This window comes from Pyrgilauda ruficollis, unplaced genomic scaffold (genome assembly GCF_017590135.1).
Source record: "Pyrgilauda ruficollis isolate IOZ18807 unplaced genomic scaffold, ASM1759013v1 scaffold29, whole genome shotgun sequence".
NCBI lineage: Eukaryota > Metazoa > Chordata > Aves > Passeriformes > Passeridae > Pyrgilauda > Pyrgilauda ruficollis.
This window is the reverse complement of record NW_024524266.1, coordinates 15,537,365-15,557,396: the sequence shown is the minus strand read 5'-3', so window position 1 is coordinate 15,557,396 and position 20,032 is coordinate 15,537,365. Positions and strand designations below refer to the sequence as shown.

General features: G+C 34.8%; 1 protein-coding gene across 7 annotated transcripts in view; it reads left to right on the top strand.

Moving 5' to 3' along the window:
- Positions 1–20,032, top strand: part of DMD (dystrophin) — a 1,148,466-nt gene that overhangs the window by 463,566 nt on the left and 664,868 nt on the right. For all 7 annotated transcript variants that reach the window (XM_041472370.1, XM_041472371.1, XM_041472365.1 and 4 more), the window contains 3 exons: positions 358–537; positions 6,341–6,516; positions 15,951–16,074. In XM_041472370.1, the coding sequence (XP_041328304.1) occupies positions 358–537; positions 6,341–6,516; positions 15,951–16,074 (480 nt within the window). The remainder of the gene's footprint in view (positions 1–357; positions 538–6,340; positions 6,517–15,950; positions 16,075–20,032) is intronic.

The window sequence follows — 20,032 nt, the reverse complement described above, 5'->3', positions numbered from 1 at the left end:
TCGTGTTGATAGAATTGTTAGCATGACTGCAGTTTTAAGGTTATTCCTGTAACACAACTGTTAGCTTTTTGATTCATGTCATCACCTGAAGCCTGCTGTGAAGTTTGGAGGTGCTCCACCTGCCATGTTATGTTGCCATGTAAGCTCTGCCAGCAGTTTTTACAGAAACATTATGGAATTATAAGAGCCTTAACCCATTTTCAGCTCTTTCTGATGTTCTCCTTGTGATTTTTCTTCTAAGCTTTTTGGGTTTTTTTTTTGTGGGTGTTTTGGTTTGGGTTGGGTTTTTGTTTTGTTGTTTTTGGGGGGTTTTTTTGTATGAATGTGTGTTCTTCCTTCTGTTACTTTGTTTAACAGATCCTAAAAGGAGATCTAGAAATGAAAAGGCAAATGATGAGTAAGCTGAAGTTGCTCAGCCAAGATCTCCTTGTAGCTGTGAAAAATAAAGCAGTGGCTCAAAAGCTGGAAAGTCGTCTTGAAAATTTTGCTCAGCGCTGGGAAAGCCTTGTGCAGAAGGTGGAGAGCAATTCTAAACAGGTTTGTAAAAATCAGTTTTATCAGTTTATGACAATCAGATTCTTTGACAGTCAAATGCTTGAAGTAGTTTTGGTGCTGTTTGTCATCTTGTTTTAATTATTTCCCCTGCATGATTGCTTAAGACATATTTTATTTTTAGGACAGCATAATACAACGATAATATAATTTTCTAGAATTTTAATTATCTCTTTAGTTTTTAATCTCTAGTTATAGTGTTGATTACTTTCTTGGGTTGTTAACTATGTTTTCAGGGATGATACAAATCATAATGAAAATACCTTTCCAGTTAATTTATTTTTAACCTATAATAGCACACTTTTTTATAGCTGTCTCTTTGAAATGGCATGTTGTCTGAAATTAATGCAAGAACTGTCTGCTAATTTAAGTGAAACTGGTTTTTTTTCAACATGAAAAATTACTAATTGATTGCTATTTTACTTCTGTATATGACATGCTGATTTACAGATTAAAAAGAAAGGCTACAAGAAAGAGAAATTTCTTGGAAAAATAAAGAAATCAATCTATACCTGTAACCAAAGTGCCAATGAAAAAATATAACCTGCTATTATTTTGACCACTTTGTGTTAACTGTAATGTATTTTAAAAAAGAAATTTATTTTTTAAACCAGGTAACAAAATTCAGCGCTCTGGTGTAGTACCCAAACCCATATCCAGTCATTTTGCCTAGACATCTTATTAGCATCTCTTTCTTACTGGATTTAAAACCAAACCAGCTCCCTTTTTTCCATTCCATTATCTCACTAACACTGGGTCATTTTTGAGCTGTCGCTGTATGACTGGTAAAATGGAAATGGATACTAAGGCTTTTTAATGAAACAGCACAGAGCAGAATGTTACTGCAGGTACCTTTGTCCTGTCCTGTGAGAGACCTGTCACAGGTCTCTCACATTTCTGGTCAGTTTGATTCAATTCCCCTGAGCATGCTGCCCTTTTTTGTTGCTCTCTACTAATACTTCTACCACATTATGTTTGGGTAATTAAGGAAAAGATGCTATACTTCATGTAATAATCTGAATCCTTCTTAGTAACCTTGCTTTCAACTCATACCTTGATATTTTAGCTTGCTCTGTGATAGCTAGAAAAAGCAGGTGAAGTCGGACAAATCAGTTTGGGAGAATATAAGGGAAGAAAATGGTGGAAGGGCACAATTTCAGTTAGAAAGCAAAACCATATTGTGTACGCAACATTTAGGAGTTGAAAATAAGATTTAATTACAGTATATTTGCTGTAGAAAACCTCCTGTTTCAAAGCAGAGGAAAATTCCAGAGATTCAGTTTTAAATTTGGAATGGCTAGGTCACACGATTTGAGGAAGTTAGGAAGTCACTCCAAATTGTTCAAGTCCTGTTCAGATTGGTGGTGGCTCCTAAATGCAGTTACTACTTTTGAAAATGGAACTTAGATTACAGAAAATGAAGTGATCAGTCCTGAGGCTGTAAACATAGATCAGCACAGCTGGGAGATGCTTTGGATTCCCAAAACAGTCTAGCTGTCCTATCACAGCTCTTCCTCCAAGGGGAAGCTGCTCTGCTTGGGATAGAAATGGTGTGCTGCCATGGGAATACTTCACCTTCTGGAAACATTGCACAGTTAGACCTGGCTGGGGGACCTGTTCCTAAGGCACTCTTACACTGTTCAGACTAATTTTCTGTGAAATACTGATGGTGTACTTGTCATCATGGGTTTCTGTCTAGGCAGGGCAGATAATTTCAGTGAGATTTTTGCATGTATTCATTGCAGAGCTCATTTATGTGTTTACACTGTGAGAAAAAAAATGCAAGATCTCATTATGTTCTCTAGTCGTGAACTGGGGAGGAGGAGACTTTGGAGAGGGTGAAAAATAGAATATTTTCCACTAAAAACTATCAGAAAATGTATGTTTTATTCATCAAGCTTAGAAATTGCCTTCAAAATTAACTTTACATGGTTAAGTGGTGGACTTGGCAGAGCTAGGTCAATAGTTAAACTCAATGATCTTAAATGTCTTTTCCAACCTACAGGATTCTATGATTAATAATTTTCATAGGGTGCTCATAATTGCATTTTTGTCCTTAGTTATTTCCCCTCTTAATAAAGTGTCACCAAATGATTAACTTGTTAACAAAATAAGAAATTAAATGGAAGAGACAACCTCAGGCTCAGTTCAAAGATGATTCTCCAGCTAGACATATAAAGTAGCTATAAATCCCAAAGGAAAAGTGCAGAAAGTAGAATGAGAGTTCTCCCACATTTGGCTGAATTAATTGCTCTTGAATTCAAGCATCTAATCAGAACACATGGCTGAAGCTCCTGCTACAAATGACTGGATGGCAAGGGTGTGAGAGAGAGAGAGAAATCTAAAAAGCAGTTTGTCCTCATCATGAAAATGTCAGCTTTCCTTCACTGACCACACAGTGGAATCAAGGACAAGGACAGCTTGTTTAGGCTAGATGTGGAGCTTCCAGAAACTCTAAACCCAGCTTTGCTGAGCTCATTATGCTCCACTAAATTGTACTGAAAATCTTTCCAAACTAAAGAAAACACCATTCCTCATCTGAACTTCCCCGCTCACAGAGATAAATTTCATCAAAGAACAGATGACAGCTCCAAAAGTGAGTGTAAAGGAAAATTATGAGTTTATCAGGACAGAGGGCACTTCCAAAGACAGTAATAAATGTTGGCATTAAAGGAAGGCTGCTGTATAAATGAGAAATAAAATGCCATAAAACTACTGAAGTGCTATACACACATTGTACATATGTTTGCCTATAGATGATGAAAACGATTTGAATTTGTCTGCTAGGAAAAGAGATGAGTTTTAACATGTTTCGAAGATGGGCTTGATGTGAAACTGCTGGCAAACATTGTACTTTGAAAGCCTTTTTTTGCACACCCTTGTGAGTCACCTTAGCCCTTTCTGTATGATTTTCTAGTGTGTTAAAGCCCTAGTGTATGTTCCCTTCTCAGAATCACATTTGTTATTCAGGTACTGAGAGGGATGAAGAAAATATAGAGTTATTATTTGCACTGTCTTTGAATAATACATGAAACACATCACTTTGATGATTAAAAGGGGTTTGGAATTTTTTTTATTTTTTGGGGGGTTTTGGGGATTTTTTTTTGTTTTTTCTGGGTTTTTTTTTTTTTTTTTTTTTTTGGGGTTTTTTTTTTTTGTTTTGATTTTGGTTTTTTTTTTAACCAGGTTAGCCAATAAAAGTTACTTCTTTTTTTTGTAATTCCTAATATCGTTAATGATTTTCCTTTTCCTATTAAAGTGTATGCAGTTTAAATGTGAACCAGCTTCATCTTGCCTGCAAGGTTGCAATCTACCTTTTAGTCTTCCCCTGTCTCTAATTAGAATAATTATGAACTTCAAATTCACTTCTCCATTCTCCTTTTGAAGCACATAGTATCTATCCTCCACTCCTGTTGATTAAGCATGAAAAATGCTTTTTTTATTGTCTTCACATCCAAATCATTACGCCCCCCAGCATCGTGCCTTGACTGCTCTGAGCAGTGATTGCTCTGCCAGCTCTGGAAGTGTGGTTGCCCATCTCCAGCTGCAGCTGCTACTCCTGTAATTGGTATTATGCTGCAGATGATTCCTACAGTGCCCTAGCTGTGGTTTATTCTGTGTTACACCTTCTTCACTGGAAACTCTGCCCTGGTATTGATTAGCAAATGAAAACATGGCAGGATATGACCCTGGGTGTCTGAAACATAATCCTATCATTGATTTTTGGATAAAACAGAGTGCAATACGAATTTTATGAGAAGAGGAAAGAGAGACAGAAAAACTGTACCCAAAATTATATAACAGGCAAGAAACTCTTTCTGTTCTAATGTATAGTCAGCTCAAGGAGAGATGACATCAGGTTCTATCCTCAAATGTCATGGAAACCTAGACATCAGAAGCTTTAACTTGCTTTTCCTTCTGCCCTCTAATTAATTAAAATAAAATGGAAAAGAATGTTGTATAGAGTTTCAATAAAAATGTATGGAAATTCTGACTTCATATTGTCATGATTTCTGTAGAAAAAAGTACCAAAATCAATACATCTTGTTGAGACAACTAAAACAAGAATGTTACTACATAAAATTTTAGTGGTTAAAAAGTCAGCTGGGTGTTTTTCCTTCCAATGAATTTTGTAGTTCATGTGTTACCTAAATCCCTGCAGGTAACGAGCAGCTTATTCAATTGTCATAATTAATCCATATATATTTTTTTTAAATTAGCTCTGAATCTAAATTTTTTAGTCTTCTTAGTAGTCCAGAGTCTGCTCTAAAAACTAGAGAGCTGCCTGTTTCTAGAGATGGAAGCAGAGCATTGGGTTAATGCTCTGTGTAAGAAATACTGCCAGTTTACAGTGGTAAAGCACTTCCCTGGTCATCACTTCCACTGTCAGCCTGGACAAACAACAGGAAGACTTTTTCGTGGAAGACAATAGAAAGAATTCAGCAGAGTTGGCAAGAATTTGTTGGGGTATTTTTACAGGTTTCTTGGCTTTACTGATATTGCCTGCTGGGAAGAGGCTGCTTGCTAGCAATGCTTCCCTTTCCTTGTCTTTCTATTTTTCTTTTTCAATGCAGGGAAGCATTGTGGAGAAGCTGTTAGACCTGGTTGCCTCTTCATTGTTTATAGAATCACTTATGTCTCAATACTAAGCCAACTCTTCCTGAGTTTCTGATGCAAGAAGTAATAGATAATTTATGTATGGGTTTATGGACTTTTAGATACTGGCATGTCTGTTGTTGAATCGGACACTCTAATTATTGCATATTAGCAATAGCAAAGAAGCAGGGCTTTTCTGGTGCACAACTTTTTCTTCTCCTGGTATAATTTTTTTTTTTTTTCCATTTCACTGCCCTTAAACTGTGAGGTGGTCATTGGGGCTGTAACTAGAGCATTTTGACAAATGAGCCATCATCTGACAGAATCAAAAAAAGATGTGGCCTATTTCTCATGAGTTAAGGGATTTAAGAACAGCTGCCCACATTTGAGTTGGAAAATGTTATATGGAAAAAAGTACAAATGGGCAGTACATTGATAAGCAGTGTACAAGCAACTATGAACAAAAAAATATTTCTGATCATTCTTTTTTTTAATGCAGCTGAGCTATACAAACAGGTTTTTTTTCATATTACCAGAGCAAAGCTAAATGCATTAGATAGGTGGTGTTTACAGTGTTACATACCATGGGTGTTAGTATCTGGTGTGACCCCTCAATATTGGTTTTTAATTATGGAATAAAACTGATGTAAATTAATTTGCCTTCTAGTGCGTGTATTTTAATTTAAGATTTCCAGCCAGAAAGTTAACTGCCCTTTCATGCAAGTATGTTATGGTGGATTACATTCGATTAGAAAACTTTTATAAGTGATAAGACTAATAATTGGTAATGTAGCGTCATTTTAGTGCCTTTATCACCTTTCAAGGAGCAAATTTTCAGATGAGGGACAGTCTGAAATTAGTATTTAGTAATAGTAATATTTTATTTATTTGCTGTAATTTGATTCCATTGTAAAATTCCGTTAATTTATTTTCTTCATTCAGCATGGATTACAGGGAGCTATAAGTTCATTAGAATCCTTTTTGATTTTGATATTGACTTTTGCAGATAACTTATTCACACAGCATGAGTCAGATAAAACAATCTAGCTTGAGTTGCTTATAATGTTTTTTCCTGAAGGTCAGCCTATGATCAGATGAGAGCAGTTTCTCATTATTTTCTATTGCTCCTCCAAACAATCTTTACTGAAGTCTTTCAAATAATGTATGACCTCTGTTTTTGTACTTCCCACAGATTTCGCAGGCTGTCACTACCACTCAGACGTCTCTAACACAGACAACTGTAATGGAAACTGTAACTATGGTGACCACAAGAGAGCAAATCCTGGTTAAGCATGCTAAAGAGGAACTCCCACCACCTCCACCCCACAAAAAAAGGCAACTCCTTGTGGATTCAGAAATTAGAAAGAGGTGAGAATCATGAAGAGACAGAGAGAGAATACTGATAGAGACTGGACAAAAATGCAAAAATTGTCATTTGACTGCAGTATTTTTCTGTATGCTATTTTAAGCTTAAAATTGTATTTCTGTTCTCTCTTAGGGTACCAGCTGATTATTATCTTTCTTTACTCAGCATGAGTTATGGATTATGTTGTGCTTCTATTACACCTATTTAATAGTATAGAATATTAATGATTACATCAATACTATTTCATAGTAATTATATTCAGTTCAAGTCCTTATATGTGGCATCATGCAGATCCCACTTGATTGGGGTCTTGAAACATGATGGGCAAGATGCATTCCATTAATTCTAAGATTTTTGTATTCATTGAGAAGAATTTTATAATAGTTAAAATACTAGTAATGGAGATATTGCCTTCTTTCTAAAGTTCATAGTATTCTTCTGGGCTTGTGGGTCAGGAGTAAAGATAACAGTTCTCCAGAGGCAGTTAGTATTTTGTGAAACGTGCATTATTATTACTTTCAGATTTTTTTCATGTGTAACTCAAATACAAGTGACAAGGGATTTTATGCTGAACACTAGTTAAAGTCAGGAGAAAAAATTCTGATGTGTTGAAGCAGAATATGCTCAAGCACTAAGATTCTAAATGAGGTGTTAAGAAGGTAGATTTCAAACATTCATTGCAATGTTTGTTTTGGAAATGTTTTTTTGCTATTCTGATAAACATGAATTCCAAGGTAATAAATTTGAGGACTGAAAGAATGTGAAACTGCGTTTAGTATCTCATTTCTATATACAATATCTTTGTTTAGTTCAATGTGTTTACCAGGACAATTATTTTCTTATAAAATAGTGTTTCACTTATTAAGAAGACTGAAAGAAATAGGAAAAATCTGACTTCTTTTTAATTGAAGTTTTATGTTATTGGAAAAATAGATACTTTTTATAGTAGGCATTGTACCTGTGTTTAACCATTCTAAAAGTAAGGTTTCTAGTTCAGCATCATTATTTAGGAATGCTGTATATGTGATGTAAGAAGAGTGATTCTCCCCCTTTTTGTTAAATTGGATAACTATTTCTATGGAAAGTGCTTGGTCTAAATAAGTTTGTGAGCTAAATTTCAATGAATTGATTTTATCTCCAAAGTCCTCATTTGGAATCTGTTTTTTCCCATATCCTCGGTTACCATTAGATCATAAATGAGAGTTGTATTTTGCTAATATATTCCCAAGCACTCAAAATGATGCACTGCAATGACTGTCAGCAGACTTGTAATTCCTGAATTTGTGGAAGGAACTTTTAGATGGCAGTGTTGCTGCTTATCAGGAATTATAAACCTTAACACCCCTGTTAATATTTCAGCAGTAATGTGCAAAGATGTGAAATAGGATCGAGGCCATGCTGGCTTATATATGACAGTAAACCTTTAGTGTAGCATGGTGAAATGAAAATAGTGATCTGCTTTATTTTGAAATTGAAAGATTAAGAATTAGATTTTCCCTGTGGTTTCAAAGTATTTCAATAATTGGTATTTTAAAACTTTTTACTTTTTTTTTTTTTCCCAAACTTAAAGTTTTAGGAATGATCTTACTTCATAAGGAAACAAAGTGCAAGAATACTGTTTAAAAAGAAAGCATTGTCTTAGTTAAAGCTAAATGAATTAGGATGATCATTTTTAAAACCTGGGTTTTTTTTCATTATTCAAGAAAATTGTTGCTGTATGCACTATTATCAAACTGGAGACCAATTGGCATAGAAGTTCCTTTTTCAACTGCTGTATATTTTCTGTTAGCATATATTTTCCTTCTTGCTCATATTCTTTTAATTTGCCTTAATACTGAAAGTAAACTTGGCAGGGTACAGGAGAATACAGACTTCATACTCATCATGCAAGGAGACTGCCTGAGGGCAGGAATTAGCTGGATTATGGGAACTGTTTTTGTTCCAAACTACCTTGGTTTGTAGAAACTGATAATTATGTGTTACTACAGTGCTTTAGCTGATGTCTGTTTAAAGCACTCCCACTAACAAGTTTATATAGAGACCTGATTACTCCTTGTACAGAAAATAGGATGTTTTATCAACTTTGAGACTAGGATTGCTTTAAGATATATTACTGGTAGATCTGCTACCAAATTTACAGAGTGTTAATAATTTTTTACCATGCTTACTAGGTTTCAAGGGTTTTTTATTTGTTTTAATGCCATCTAAAATATGTGCATTCACCATAAAATTTCTGCTTAACTTTTGGATAAGAGTCAAGATGGAACAATCTGTAGTTCTCAGTCTTGGCCTAGGATGATTTTAGGTGTTTGAATAAGTGGTGGTTTCTTTTACATATTTAAAATCAGAGTCTTTTTCATTTCTGCACAGGTTAGACTTTTATTTTGATCTGCTAGGAGAGAAATCTGACTTTCACAAGGAAAAAGGGAGGTTTTTTTTTTAATACACATGCATTTTTAAACATGCTCTAACTATTGTTTTGTGTGCCAAATTTACTAGTTTTGTTTTAACAATGGAATTGCACCAGCACACGAGGACTAGTCCAGTGTGACTGTTATATGAGTGTACCTACATTTTGAGAATGTGCAAAGTAAATATTGGAAATGTCCATAGCTGTGCAGCAGGATGAATGATGGTTATATTATCTGAAGGCAGTGTTTCTCCATTCAGATAATCTTTCTGGCATTTCTAGCTTGAACAGAGAAAACACCAAACCCCACATTTATGTACCTTTAGGAAGTCCAAGCGGGTGATCTACAGTGGGAGGAGCAGTCACTAAATAGCTTTGGAAAAACACTTTGAGAGTAAAGTCTGGGGAAGGAGTTTCAGCTTAGAATAACAGTTTTTGTGAGGTTTATAATGAATATGTAAAAATGTAGCCTTGGAAATGAACGTGTTTTATAGTATGATGTTTTCTTTCTCAAAGACAAGAAAATATAAATTTATACTAGATATAAGCATAATAATGGAAGAAGACAGCTCATAAAAAATTTGGGTGCTCAGTTAAAATATCTTTGTTCACTGGAGACTAGACACCTCTTTGATCAATACTTTGTTTTAATAGGAGAAAAAGCACTGTATTCCCAAACATCCAGTCATTTATTTTTTGGATGTATTGTTGGCCACAAGATCTCTCAGGGTTTTTTTGTTTGTACTCAATTGTAGCTGCACCCAAGGATAAACAAAGCCCATAGCGCTGCACACCTTTTGATTTTTTAAAATAAGTTAAAAGACTGGGGCTCTCAACCTACTTCTCCTACATCATTCTATATTGTGTTTACAACCAAAATTTTCCCTGAGCGCTTAATGACTAGTACTTGATGGCTATGTGCTCTTTAGTTTTGGTTTGATAAAAAAACCCTAGCAATTACTGAAGGTTTGTGAGAACCTTCCAAAGGTGAATAACCAGCTCGTGTTGGCTGCTTTCTGCAGTCACAATACAACAGACTGCATGCTGTTGCTTGGTATTTTTAGGCCTGGAAGGGAAAGCCACATTGGGGGTTGAGGCTTTTTTGAAGTGGTGAATAATGCTCCCAGGTTTTTCCAGCTTCTTTCCTCTATTCTCAGACTTTAGACGATGTTGTTTGTGTAAATGGAGTATGCCTGAAATAAATTCATCAGGCCCCATTGCCAGAGGTTTGGAAATGTTTCTGCTTCAGATTAACTTCTCTGTGAATTGAGTATTTTCGAGGTACTGGATACTATAGGAAGGAAGAGTGATTTGGCTACTCAGTGAATATTGTATTAGTGTACTGTGTAAGAGCACGGCCTCCAGTTACTAAGCCGAGGAGAAAATAAATGGATGGCTAAGACTCAAGCATCAAACTTTCTAGAAGGCCAAGTGTTTTATCAGGGTTGAAAGTATAAAAATCTCGATTTAAACTGAAGAAATTAAGAAGAAGCAATTTGACTTGTAGACCAGTAACATCCACAGGACTGAATGTCACATTTCCATTGCTCATATTTACTGTGGCACAAATGCATGGGTAGGAGGCTGTTGATTTTTTCTTTCCTTTTAAAGAAAGTTTTTGCTATAAGTAGAGGAAAGCAGAGATAAGAACCAGATTACTTTTTTTTTTTTTTTTCTTCCTCCTCCATTCTCCTCCCTAAAATCTAAAACTGCTGCAGGACTAGTGCTTCAAAATGTCAGAATAACTTAGGTGAGTTAAGTTCTGTTACTAGTCAAAGAAAAACTCCTTTTCCCACAGGAATCAATTTGAAACTGAGAAAGATAAAATACTTGAAGCTGTACAATATCTTGAAAAGAATGTATTAGGCATTAGGGCTAGAGATAAATGTAACTCAGCTGAGGTTATAGTATTTAAAAAACCTGTAAATGGGAGAAAGGAATGCAAGATAACATATTTATTTTCATGATATTTACATATTCTGGGAAAAATAGGTCAGTTGCACATAATTAAAAAAATCTGAAAACTACTCTCTTCATGCTAAGTTTTTAAAGAGCAAACAAGAACTGGTTAATATTTAATTTAAACATATTTGTATTATTAATATGCCTCAATAACAACCAAAGATAGCTTTCTTTGCAATTTGGTAAATATCTTTTTACATGCTTCCTGAGATTTCCAAGGAAAGTCTACTTGTCATAACATTATAATTAGTATAATGTTAATCTGAAGATTGGAAAGAGTCTTGATGCCCTTTGAAGAGCAAGGTGTGTTAAAACAGGATAGTTGCTCCATCTAGTGTTTTTATAATTTAACAGCTGTTAAATGAACTTTTTGAAAAGAGAGAAGCCCTCACTTTTTTTGAAAATTGTTATATTTTGGATTCAATCCTTCATTATTTTCAAAAGTTTGAATTTTTAAGAAAAAAATGATCAAAGTAAAACATATAGGTGTCAAATGGTCTTTTGGATAGGTATTGTTTCATAGGTCCCATTTCTGTGCAATTAATTATGTCAGTCAGGACTTAATGGTGATTGTTTAGCACTTTTACAGCCCCTCCATTGGGTTGTTTGACCCTTATTCTCTTACAGAAATTCAGCTATTGTTATCTAATGATAGGTAACACATTCAGAAAGAACAAAGTCATGTCTTCAATTTTCCTGGTGGTTTTTGATTTCATTACATCTGTAGCCAATTCCAGAGGAGAGAAAAAGGTGACTAAGACACAACAGAATAGTTTCGTGTTGCTTAAAGGGGAAATAATTAATAAAAATGTTCATTTGGAGGATAAGAGTATGGGTATGTTGAGGTTTGTATACATGGGCACTTCTTAATGCTTAGTAAACATTTATCCTTTATAGTTTTTGTGCGGTGAGAAATTGATTAATGACAAGTAAACAGAATTCATATTATTCACATTTAGCACCTGAAATTGCCTGCAATATTAACAAAGTATTGATTTGCTTTAAAAGTACTCTGTACCTGATGGGTCTAGTGAAGTTTCTGTTGGAGATACACACTTGGGATTGATTTAATATTTATTTTCATGCCTTGGTATTCATTACAAATTAGAAATGCACTGGTCATAATGTGGATGAGGCTAAACTTAATAGTATCAATTATATTGATTACTATTGATTATATATCAATTATTGATACTATTACTATTCACAAATGTAGAGGGAGGGTCAAAATGTCATTTCAAAAGGAAATAAAATTATTTGACAACTAAACTTAAAAAGTAGGAAGGTAAAAATATTTGTTTGGATAAATTGGCAGTTGAATTAGAAGATAAGAACAACTCTATTTATCAACTAATGGCTCATGGACTACAAATACAGAGGAGGAAGAAAGACAGCAGGGAATTAGATCAGAATAATTCTTCCAATGGGCACCATGTGTTGTAAAGTTGTTCTTTGATATGTTCTAGGCAGTGAAGAGCTACAAGCTGAGAAAGATCTCTGGTGAGCTGGGGATTTCAGTCCAGACATGGAAATGAAATAATTCAGTGAAGTGGTTCTTGGATCAAAGTTATGTCATTCCGTGCCAATATGTAGGCAAATGGTTTCATGTCTGCCCAAGATTTGCAGTGGTGACAGGCCTGGTGTGATTTTTGTTTGGGGAGGGAAGGGAACAAACAAAATTGTCAAGCAATTTCTGTCTGTTAAAAGAATAAAGTACTGAAACCACTGTCTGTCCATGATAGCAGTAGCGTTGTAATGTAATTTAAAGATGAAATTAATTCAGTTTAGAGATAAGATTATATACAATGATGGCCATATGATAGGAAGATGCTTCACGCCTCGTGTTCCTAAGCAAACTTTTTCAACATTGAGTTTGTTTGTATATCTATTTACTCAAAGTATATTTTAAAACATTTTCATATTTTTGATCTATGCCAGTCACATTTTCATGGAAAATTCTCCAAAAACTGACTTTCTGGATCATCCTAAGCCATGTGCCCACTTCATATTCCCATTCCAAACTTTCTTACTAGATCACCATGTATTTGTTCAAAATTGACTCCTTGCTCTGGCTTTCCTTTTCTCTATTAAATACATGATAAACCTCATCTTTGAGACATTTCACAACTGAATTGCATCATGTTTTTACCTTTCTCTTCATGGAATTTCCAACCCAAATACCCACCAGAAAAAGATGCTTTTGTCCTACCAGAAGTCCCCTATCTAATAAAAAAAAAACTTATGGAAATAACTAAGTAGCAAGAGTTAATTTGTTTATATTTACAATAAAAACAAATTTCCATTTGAACTCAGCTGACCTGTGCTGGCATGTAAGGAGAGGGCTGTGGGACTAGTAAAAATAGTATTTCTCTTGTGGAACAGCAGAAGAAAAGACTAAGTGGAAAACATAAGCATGAAGAATAAGTCCTCTGCTTCAAATGGAATTTTTAGGTGGGGAGCATGACAACGTACTTGTTAAATTAAAGTAGTTAAGAGTAATTTCTCAAGTGATTTTTTCTTTAGGATTTTCCATTGATCTATTTTTACAAATTTTACCTGGAGTGTGTTGGGACAAAAGGTCAGTCCTGCACTATTTTATGTCTAAATTATTCTTGGTCCTAGGAGGTTTAAAGACTCTATGTATACCTTGATATCAATCTAAAGCTAATATAATTTCTAACTGCAGCTGTGCTCAGAAAGGAAGTATGCAATCACTAAAGCAAAATGATTAAATGCCATTTCTACCAGTGTTTCCTCCTTTTACATGAGATGAACATGACAGAGTGGTTTTTTTTTTTTTTTTTTTTTTTTTTTTTTTTGTCTCACTAGGTAAGATGTCTTTATCTTAAAGATATTTATGTACTGCAAAAAGCTACTTAGACTTAACTTTTATGTATTTTAATTATTTTCTGCCCCCCACTCCACTGCCCTTTTCTGAACAGGAGGCTTTGTTTCTGAAGTTATATTTATCTCCAGAAGAAACTGCAAGTGGCAGAGCAATCTGTTATGTGAGATCAGCTTTGTCATTTCAGAGAATCATATCATATTATAGAATGCTTTCAGTTGGAAGGGACCTTAAAGATCTATGTCTAATGCTTGCCGCCATCCAATGGCTCCCTGGGCCATGAGATGTGTTCCTAAGTATTTTGTTTTACTGTCAAAACTATCCCAAATGCTCCCATTCCTCTTCCAGGTGTTGCAAAGGCAAGGGCTAAATAATTTTTTTTTTTTTTGAAGAATTGATCACTGATAAACATTTTTCTGTCAATTTCTGTCCTGTTCCAGGGTAAGACCAGGCTATTTTTCAGAGAGTTGGTCTCACTGATTCTACTTGCCTGACGCTTCAGAATGGAACAAATGCCAGAACTCATACAATTTTACCTGCAGTCAAGGAACTTTAGTACTCAGGGACTGCTAAACTTCATTGTTATCAGATGTCTGGTGTTTTGTAATCATCAAATATGCAGTTATTATTTGTAGAACAAAGGATAACATTTTATTTCAAGGACTGCAGTTGATTTAATGATCAGAAATAAAGCTGAAGTAGGAAGCTCTCAACTGACTATGGAGTTCATGTTCAGCACAGACATTCCTTGAATCATCTGGGAATTTTATTTTTTCTTTTGCCTTAGAATTTGTAGTTCTCTTTAAAGCTGAAGGTTTCTGCACCTTCCATTACTTCGAAGACACAGTTTTTTCTCCATGACTTGAGTAGTCAATTAGTATTATCAGAACATTTTTTATCAAAATTAATCCTAAGAGTTTAAAATTTGAATGTAGAACATTGGACTGAGACTAAGGCAGCGTGCAATTGTTTTTCTTTGCTTTCATTATTTATGAATTCAAAAAATTGCACTGGAGAAGGAAAAAAAGGAAAAAAGGACGCATAAATATTAACTCAAGTGGAAATTCTTTCTTGTATTCATGTTTCATTTCTGTATATGTAGATTTATGTAGCACCTGGTTTTGCCTTACATCCTTGTATTTTAGAAGTATAAATCCTTGTATAAATGAAGTGTATTTTTATAAAATAATTAATTCCTCCAGGCAAATAATTGTTGTTCAAGTTACTGTTTTTCGTAGATTTTCAGTTGTATGTAAATGATACAACCTATAGTCACAAAGCAAAGTGAAAGATACAGCTTGTTATTTTTTCCCCCCCGGTCTTTCTGTTCTATTGTGTTTACCATATTGCTGCAGAAGGAAAGTCAGCGGCAAAAGGGATATAAATATTAGAACATACTGTGCAACAAAGAAATGCAATCAAGCAGAGAGTGTAGCATAACTGAGAAAAAATACTGTCTGAAGCTTGTTGCTTTAAAACTACAGTAGATACTAAGTCACAATTTAAAATTTCAATACATTAGTAATTTAAATATCTGCGTTTTGAGTCATTACCTGAAGAGTGGTTAACACAATTTAAGATCAGTTCTAAAGGAGTTGATGAAAGAATCCAGAATGTAGTAAAGAGGGCTGGAGAGTAAAAACTAATTATAAATTAAGTGCTGAGTGTTGGGGATCTTAATTTTTGGTTTTAAAGTTTTAACTGTGGAAAATTATGCTTTATTTGTTGACTAGTGATTACATTCTACAAAAAATTTGAGTTAATCAGAAAAAACTACTTTCATCAAATTTTCTGCTTGAATATCCTTCAGAACATCATCATTACAAGCTCACAGGTTTGAGGGCTGCATTTGGTCAGACTGATAGGCCTTACATCCTCAGCTCAGCCAACAGGACTTGTGGTACTCTTTCTTCACTGACAGACATTTGTCTCATATCTTCCAAAAACATCAGCTTGAAAAATTAGAATACTTGCTGTGAAAACTATTGCATCTGTTCAGTTGTCAAATTGGGTCTTAAAAATGAAAAAGAATTTCTATGTTTCTAAATTTGAGAGTGAATAGTTTTATGAACTCTCTGATGAGATATGGGATTTTAAAACTGTATTTTGCTGATAGAAATTGCTCTTTATTCCCTTGTTTAAACAGCCGTGTTTGCTGCCAATCCTGTTTTCAGGAACTGTGGAAGTTGAAAGTCCTCTTACACTTTTGTGTTTCTCAGGTTTGACTCGGACACCACGGAGCTCCACAGCTGGATGACCCGCTCTGAGGCACTGCTGCAGAGCCCTGAGTTTGCCATCTTCAGGAAAGAAGGGAACCTCTCAGACCTCAGAGAAAGAGTCAATGTAGGAGAAACTACTCGTGTGCATGTCTGGTAGTCTGTATTAGCTTGTCAATGTGCTTTCAGAGTCCAAGTTTAAAGGATTTCAAATGTAGACTGACAAGCATTGATTGTCCGAGATGAATTTAGAAGTGTTCAATGTTTCTGTGAATTTCAGATTTTGGCATCAAAATTACTACATAGGCTGTCTGAACACATAGATTTTTGTTGTTGTTTTTCTCATACATATTCATATATAATTAAGGTATTGTAGATCCATGACAGTCTTAGTTGAAGTCATACCAAAATTTATATAGATATTAAGTTTTATATATATATATATATAAATTTACATATATATGTAAAGTTATAAAGTTATATTAAGTTATCATTACTTAAATATGCAACTCCATTCTATACTAATAGCTTAACTTGACATTATACATGCATAAACTGAAGAATATGAAAAGTGTCACTGGAGTGGATGCTAAAGAAAATCTATATCTATTTCCATTACAGAGCTGTAAAATATATATGACAATCAGCAGTTTCCACAGGGCTTTTATTGTTTGGGGGTTTTTTTTCAGTGTGTTGTAGTACCATATCAGAATCAAAAACTTTTCTTTACTGGCAAAGTGAATGGTTCTGCACTCCTTAAGTAGCTATGTTTGTATGTGTGTTTGTTTGTGTCTGTGTGTCATAGATTGAATTACTGAATTTAGTCCTTGAAAACTAAATTTTTACATTTTTTTTCCTTATTTAATGACTGTAGATCAATGAAAAAATGCCCATCTTTTCCAAGATGAGAAAGGGGTGTTTTTTATAATTATCTTGGATAGTAGCATAGTATGTTATGGAATGTCATTAAACCCATGTTGATGCAAACTCCTAGAACACAAAGAGATGAAACAAAGTTACTATATTGAATTTAGATTTGCTCATGGTTTTTCTCATTTTCTGCTTTTCCATCACAAATCAACCATGATAAGATTGAATAACATGGATTTTTGTGACTTTAAGTGTACATTTTTAAATTCTGTGTTAAATTTCAAGTTTCTTGAAATAATTTTAGTTATTGATATTGTCATGAATGCTAGAAATGATGCATTCAAATGGAATATCTTTACTTAATTTTTGCAACAAATTCATGTTATATGAAATATAACATGAATATACATATATATGTAGACTAGACCAAATACACAGATTGGATTTGGTGGGTTCACATGCTTTCATACCAAGTTAATAGTATTTATCTAATACATTAGTAGGTACGCAATTAATTTTCCCAGTGCTCCAATCTAAATTTTAAAAGAAAGAAATAGAAAAAAAAAGAGAAACAAAATACTTCTTTCCCCTTCGTATATTCACATTTCGAGGCACATTTATTTCAAGGATGAAAATTAGCTCATCTTGACCTGCAGATTACTGAGGCTACCCGCACTCTCAGGTTTCCCATTGGCTTTACCTCGTATAAAGTCAAAGACTTTATAAAAGCATTAAAGGATCCAGGAGCCATGGCTCACCTTCCTCCTTTTTTCCTTTCTTTGCTTTTGAGGAGGTGGTGATTGCTGCAGGTGAAGGGGTGGAGGTGGGTGAACCACAGACCTCCTTTGGTCCCCACTGGAGTTCCACTATCTCCTGCCTTGCCTTTGCTGGAGATGAGGAAGAACGCTGGGGCTGGGAGGCCACTACCTACCACATTTATCCAGGTCTCATTTCAGTTGGTGAAGGCACACATAATACTGGAGAAAAATGCTTGGGATTTGACCAGTGCATGAGCATTTAAAGTTTTAATTCAAAACACTAATGATAGCAGGAGATATTCCAGATGTTCCTTTCATCTCCTTTGAAATTTCATAAATGCATTGTTAACAAACAAATTTCCAGCCTTTTTTTTTCAGTAAAGTGGTGCGGAAAAAAAAAAAAAATCTGTTTTGTATCAAAAGAGGTCTCAGACAAAGTAATTCTAAATAGATATAAGAAAAATCAATATGCATCCTTCATTAGCATTGAAAATATTTTTAAGGACCAAGATCCATTTTAATTTCACAATGTCAGTGCTTTTAAAAGGAACATTTTATAGAGAAAATCAGGTTACATTTAGAAGTTTCTAGTTGCTGTAAGGGAGAAAACATTCTATTGCATGTATTAATTTGAGAGTGAGAACTCTGAAAGATAACACTTGGCAAGTGCTATATGGATTGTGTGTTGAATGGTTTTCAGTCAGCTAAGTCTTTGAACACACTTTTTTAAAAAAGTAAAGAAAAATATCAAATATTTATAAATGCCAGGTCTTAAAACTTGTCCTGACCTGACTTTTCCTGGTCTTATCTCTGTCTCCATCCATTAAATGAGAAACAAAGCAGAAAGTACTGTTCAGTTCATTGATTTGAGCAGTTTCATTGCTGCTTGCTAACACTTTTAGTTATTAGTTCTCTCAAAATGAACACCAAATCAATGGAAAACAAGATAGTGTGTGTTTTAACATATTAAATCATTTCTAGTAAAGTTTTAGAAAGCATATAAAAAAAGAATGAAATGCAGAAAGGAAAACATATGTGAGAGATAATTGAAATAGATTTTATCGTTCTGTTGTGCTTTAGGCCCAGCTGGCAACTAAGCGCCACACCTGCTCACATCCCCCCAACCAACCCAGTGGAATGGGGAGAACCAAAATTAAAACTTGTAGGTTGAGATAAGAATAGTTGAATGAAATAAAGTAAAATATAATAATGATAGCAAATAGTAATTCAGATAATAGAAAGGAAACAGCAAATGAGAAAGTGAAGCACAATGCAATTGCTGACCAAGGCTAGACCCTCTCCCTGAAACCAAATAAGCCCCTTCCAGGTAACTTCCCCAGTATATACACTGAGCACGATGTTCTATGGTATAGAATATCCCCCTGGCCAGTTTGGGTCACCTGTCCTGGTTGTGGCTTTTTTTTTTTTTTTTCTCTTTTTTGATGTATCACTGGCATGAGACACACCAAAAAAAAAACTTGTAGGTTGAGATAAGAATAGTTGAATGAAATAAAGTAAAATATAATAATGATAGCAAATAGTAATTCAGATAATAGAAAGGAAACAGCAAATGAGAAAGTGAAGCACAATGCAATTGCTGACCAAGGCTAGACCCTCTCCCTGAAACCAAATAAGCCCCTTCCAGGTAACTTCCCCAGTATATACACTGAGCACGATGTTCTATGGTATAGAATATCCCCCTTTTTTTTTTTTTCTCTTTTTTGATGTATCACTGGCATGAGACACACCAAAAAAAGAGTTTTTGACTTAGGATACACACAATTTAGAAAACCCAAACATGAATGTTATCAGTATTATTTTCATAATGAATCCAAAGCACGGCAATGTGCAGAAATTCACTGTATCCCAGACAAAACCTGGATGTGCACTGACATCCACACTCATGCCCCATTGTTGTACTCATATGTGCATGCATGTGAGCATCTACACAGATGTGCAGAGGTCCCATCTCACCCTTACTTTATCATTTAGGGAATTGTGCCCATATGAAAAAATAAATTGGTACAGAACACCTGTGCTTGGCTGATGTCAAAACTGTCCTTTATTCCCTCCCATAGTCAGGGCTGAGTCCTAGAGCCTTTTTTTGATGACTTTCTTTTCTGCTGTTCTTTTGGGGACAGGTTACTAGTTTCAGTGTTGTTTTTTCCGGTGGCAGCTTGCTCCTGTCCATCATTTTTCATGGATGAGGGGTCACTTCCATAAGATTTAGTGAAAGTGCATCTGCTGCATGATAGAGGGACAGAGATGTCGGAAATGAAATCCACAAGGAAATCTCTTTTGCCAACATTGGTGATTCATAAAGTGCAAAAGCTTGCTCCCATCCCAGCTCAGAGGAGTCCAGGGGGAGACAGAGCCAAGAGCAGGCTGTATGAAATGCAGTGACTCTGTTTGCTAAGGCAGCTGCTCTTCAGATCCTGGCAGGAAATTAGCCTTTGG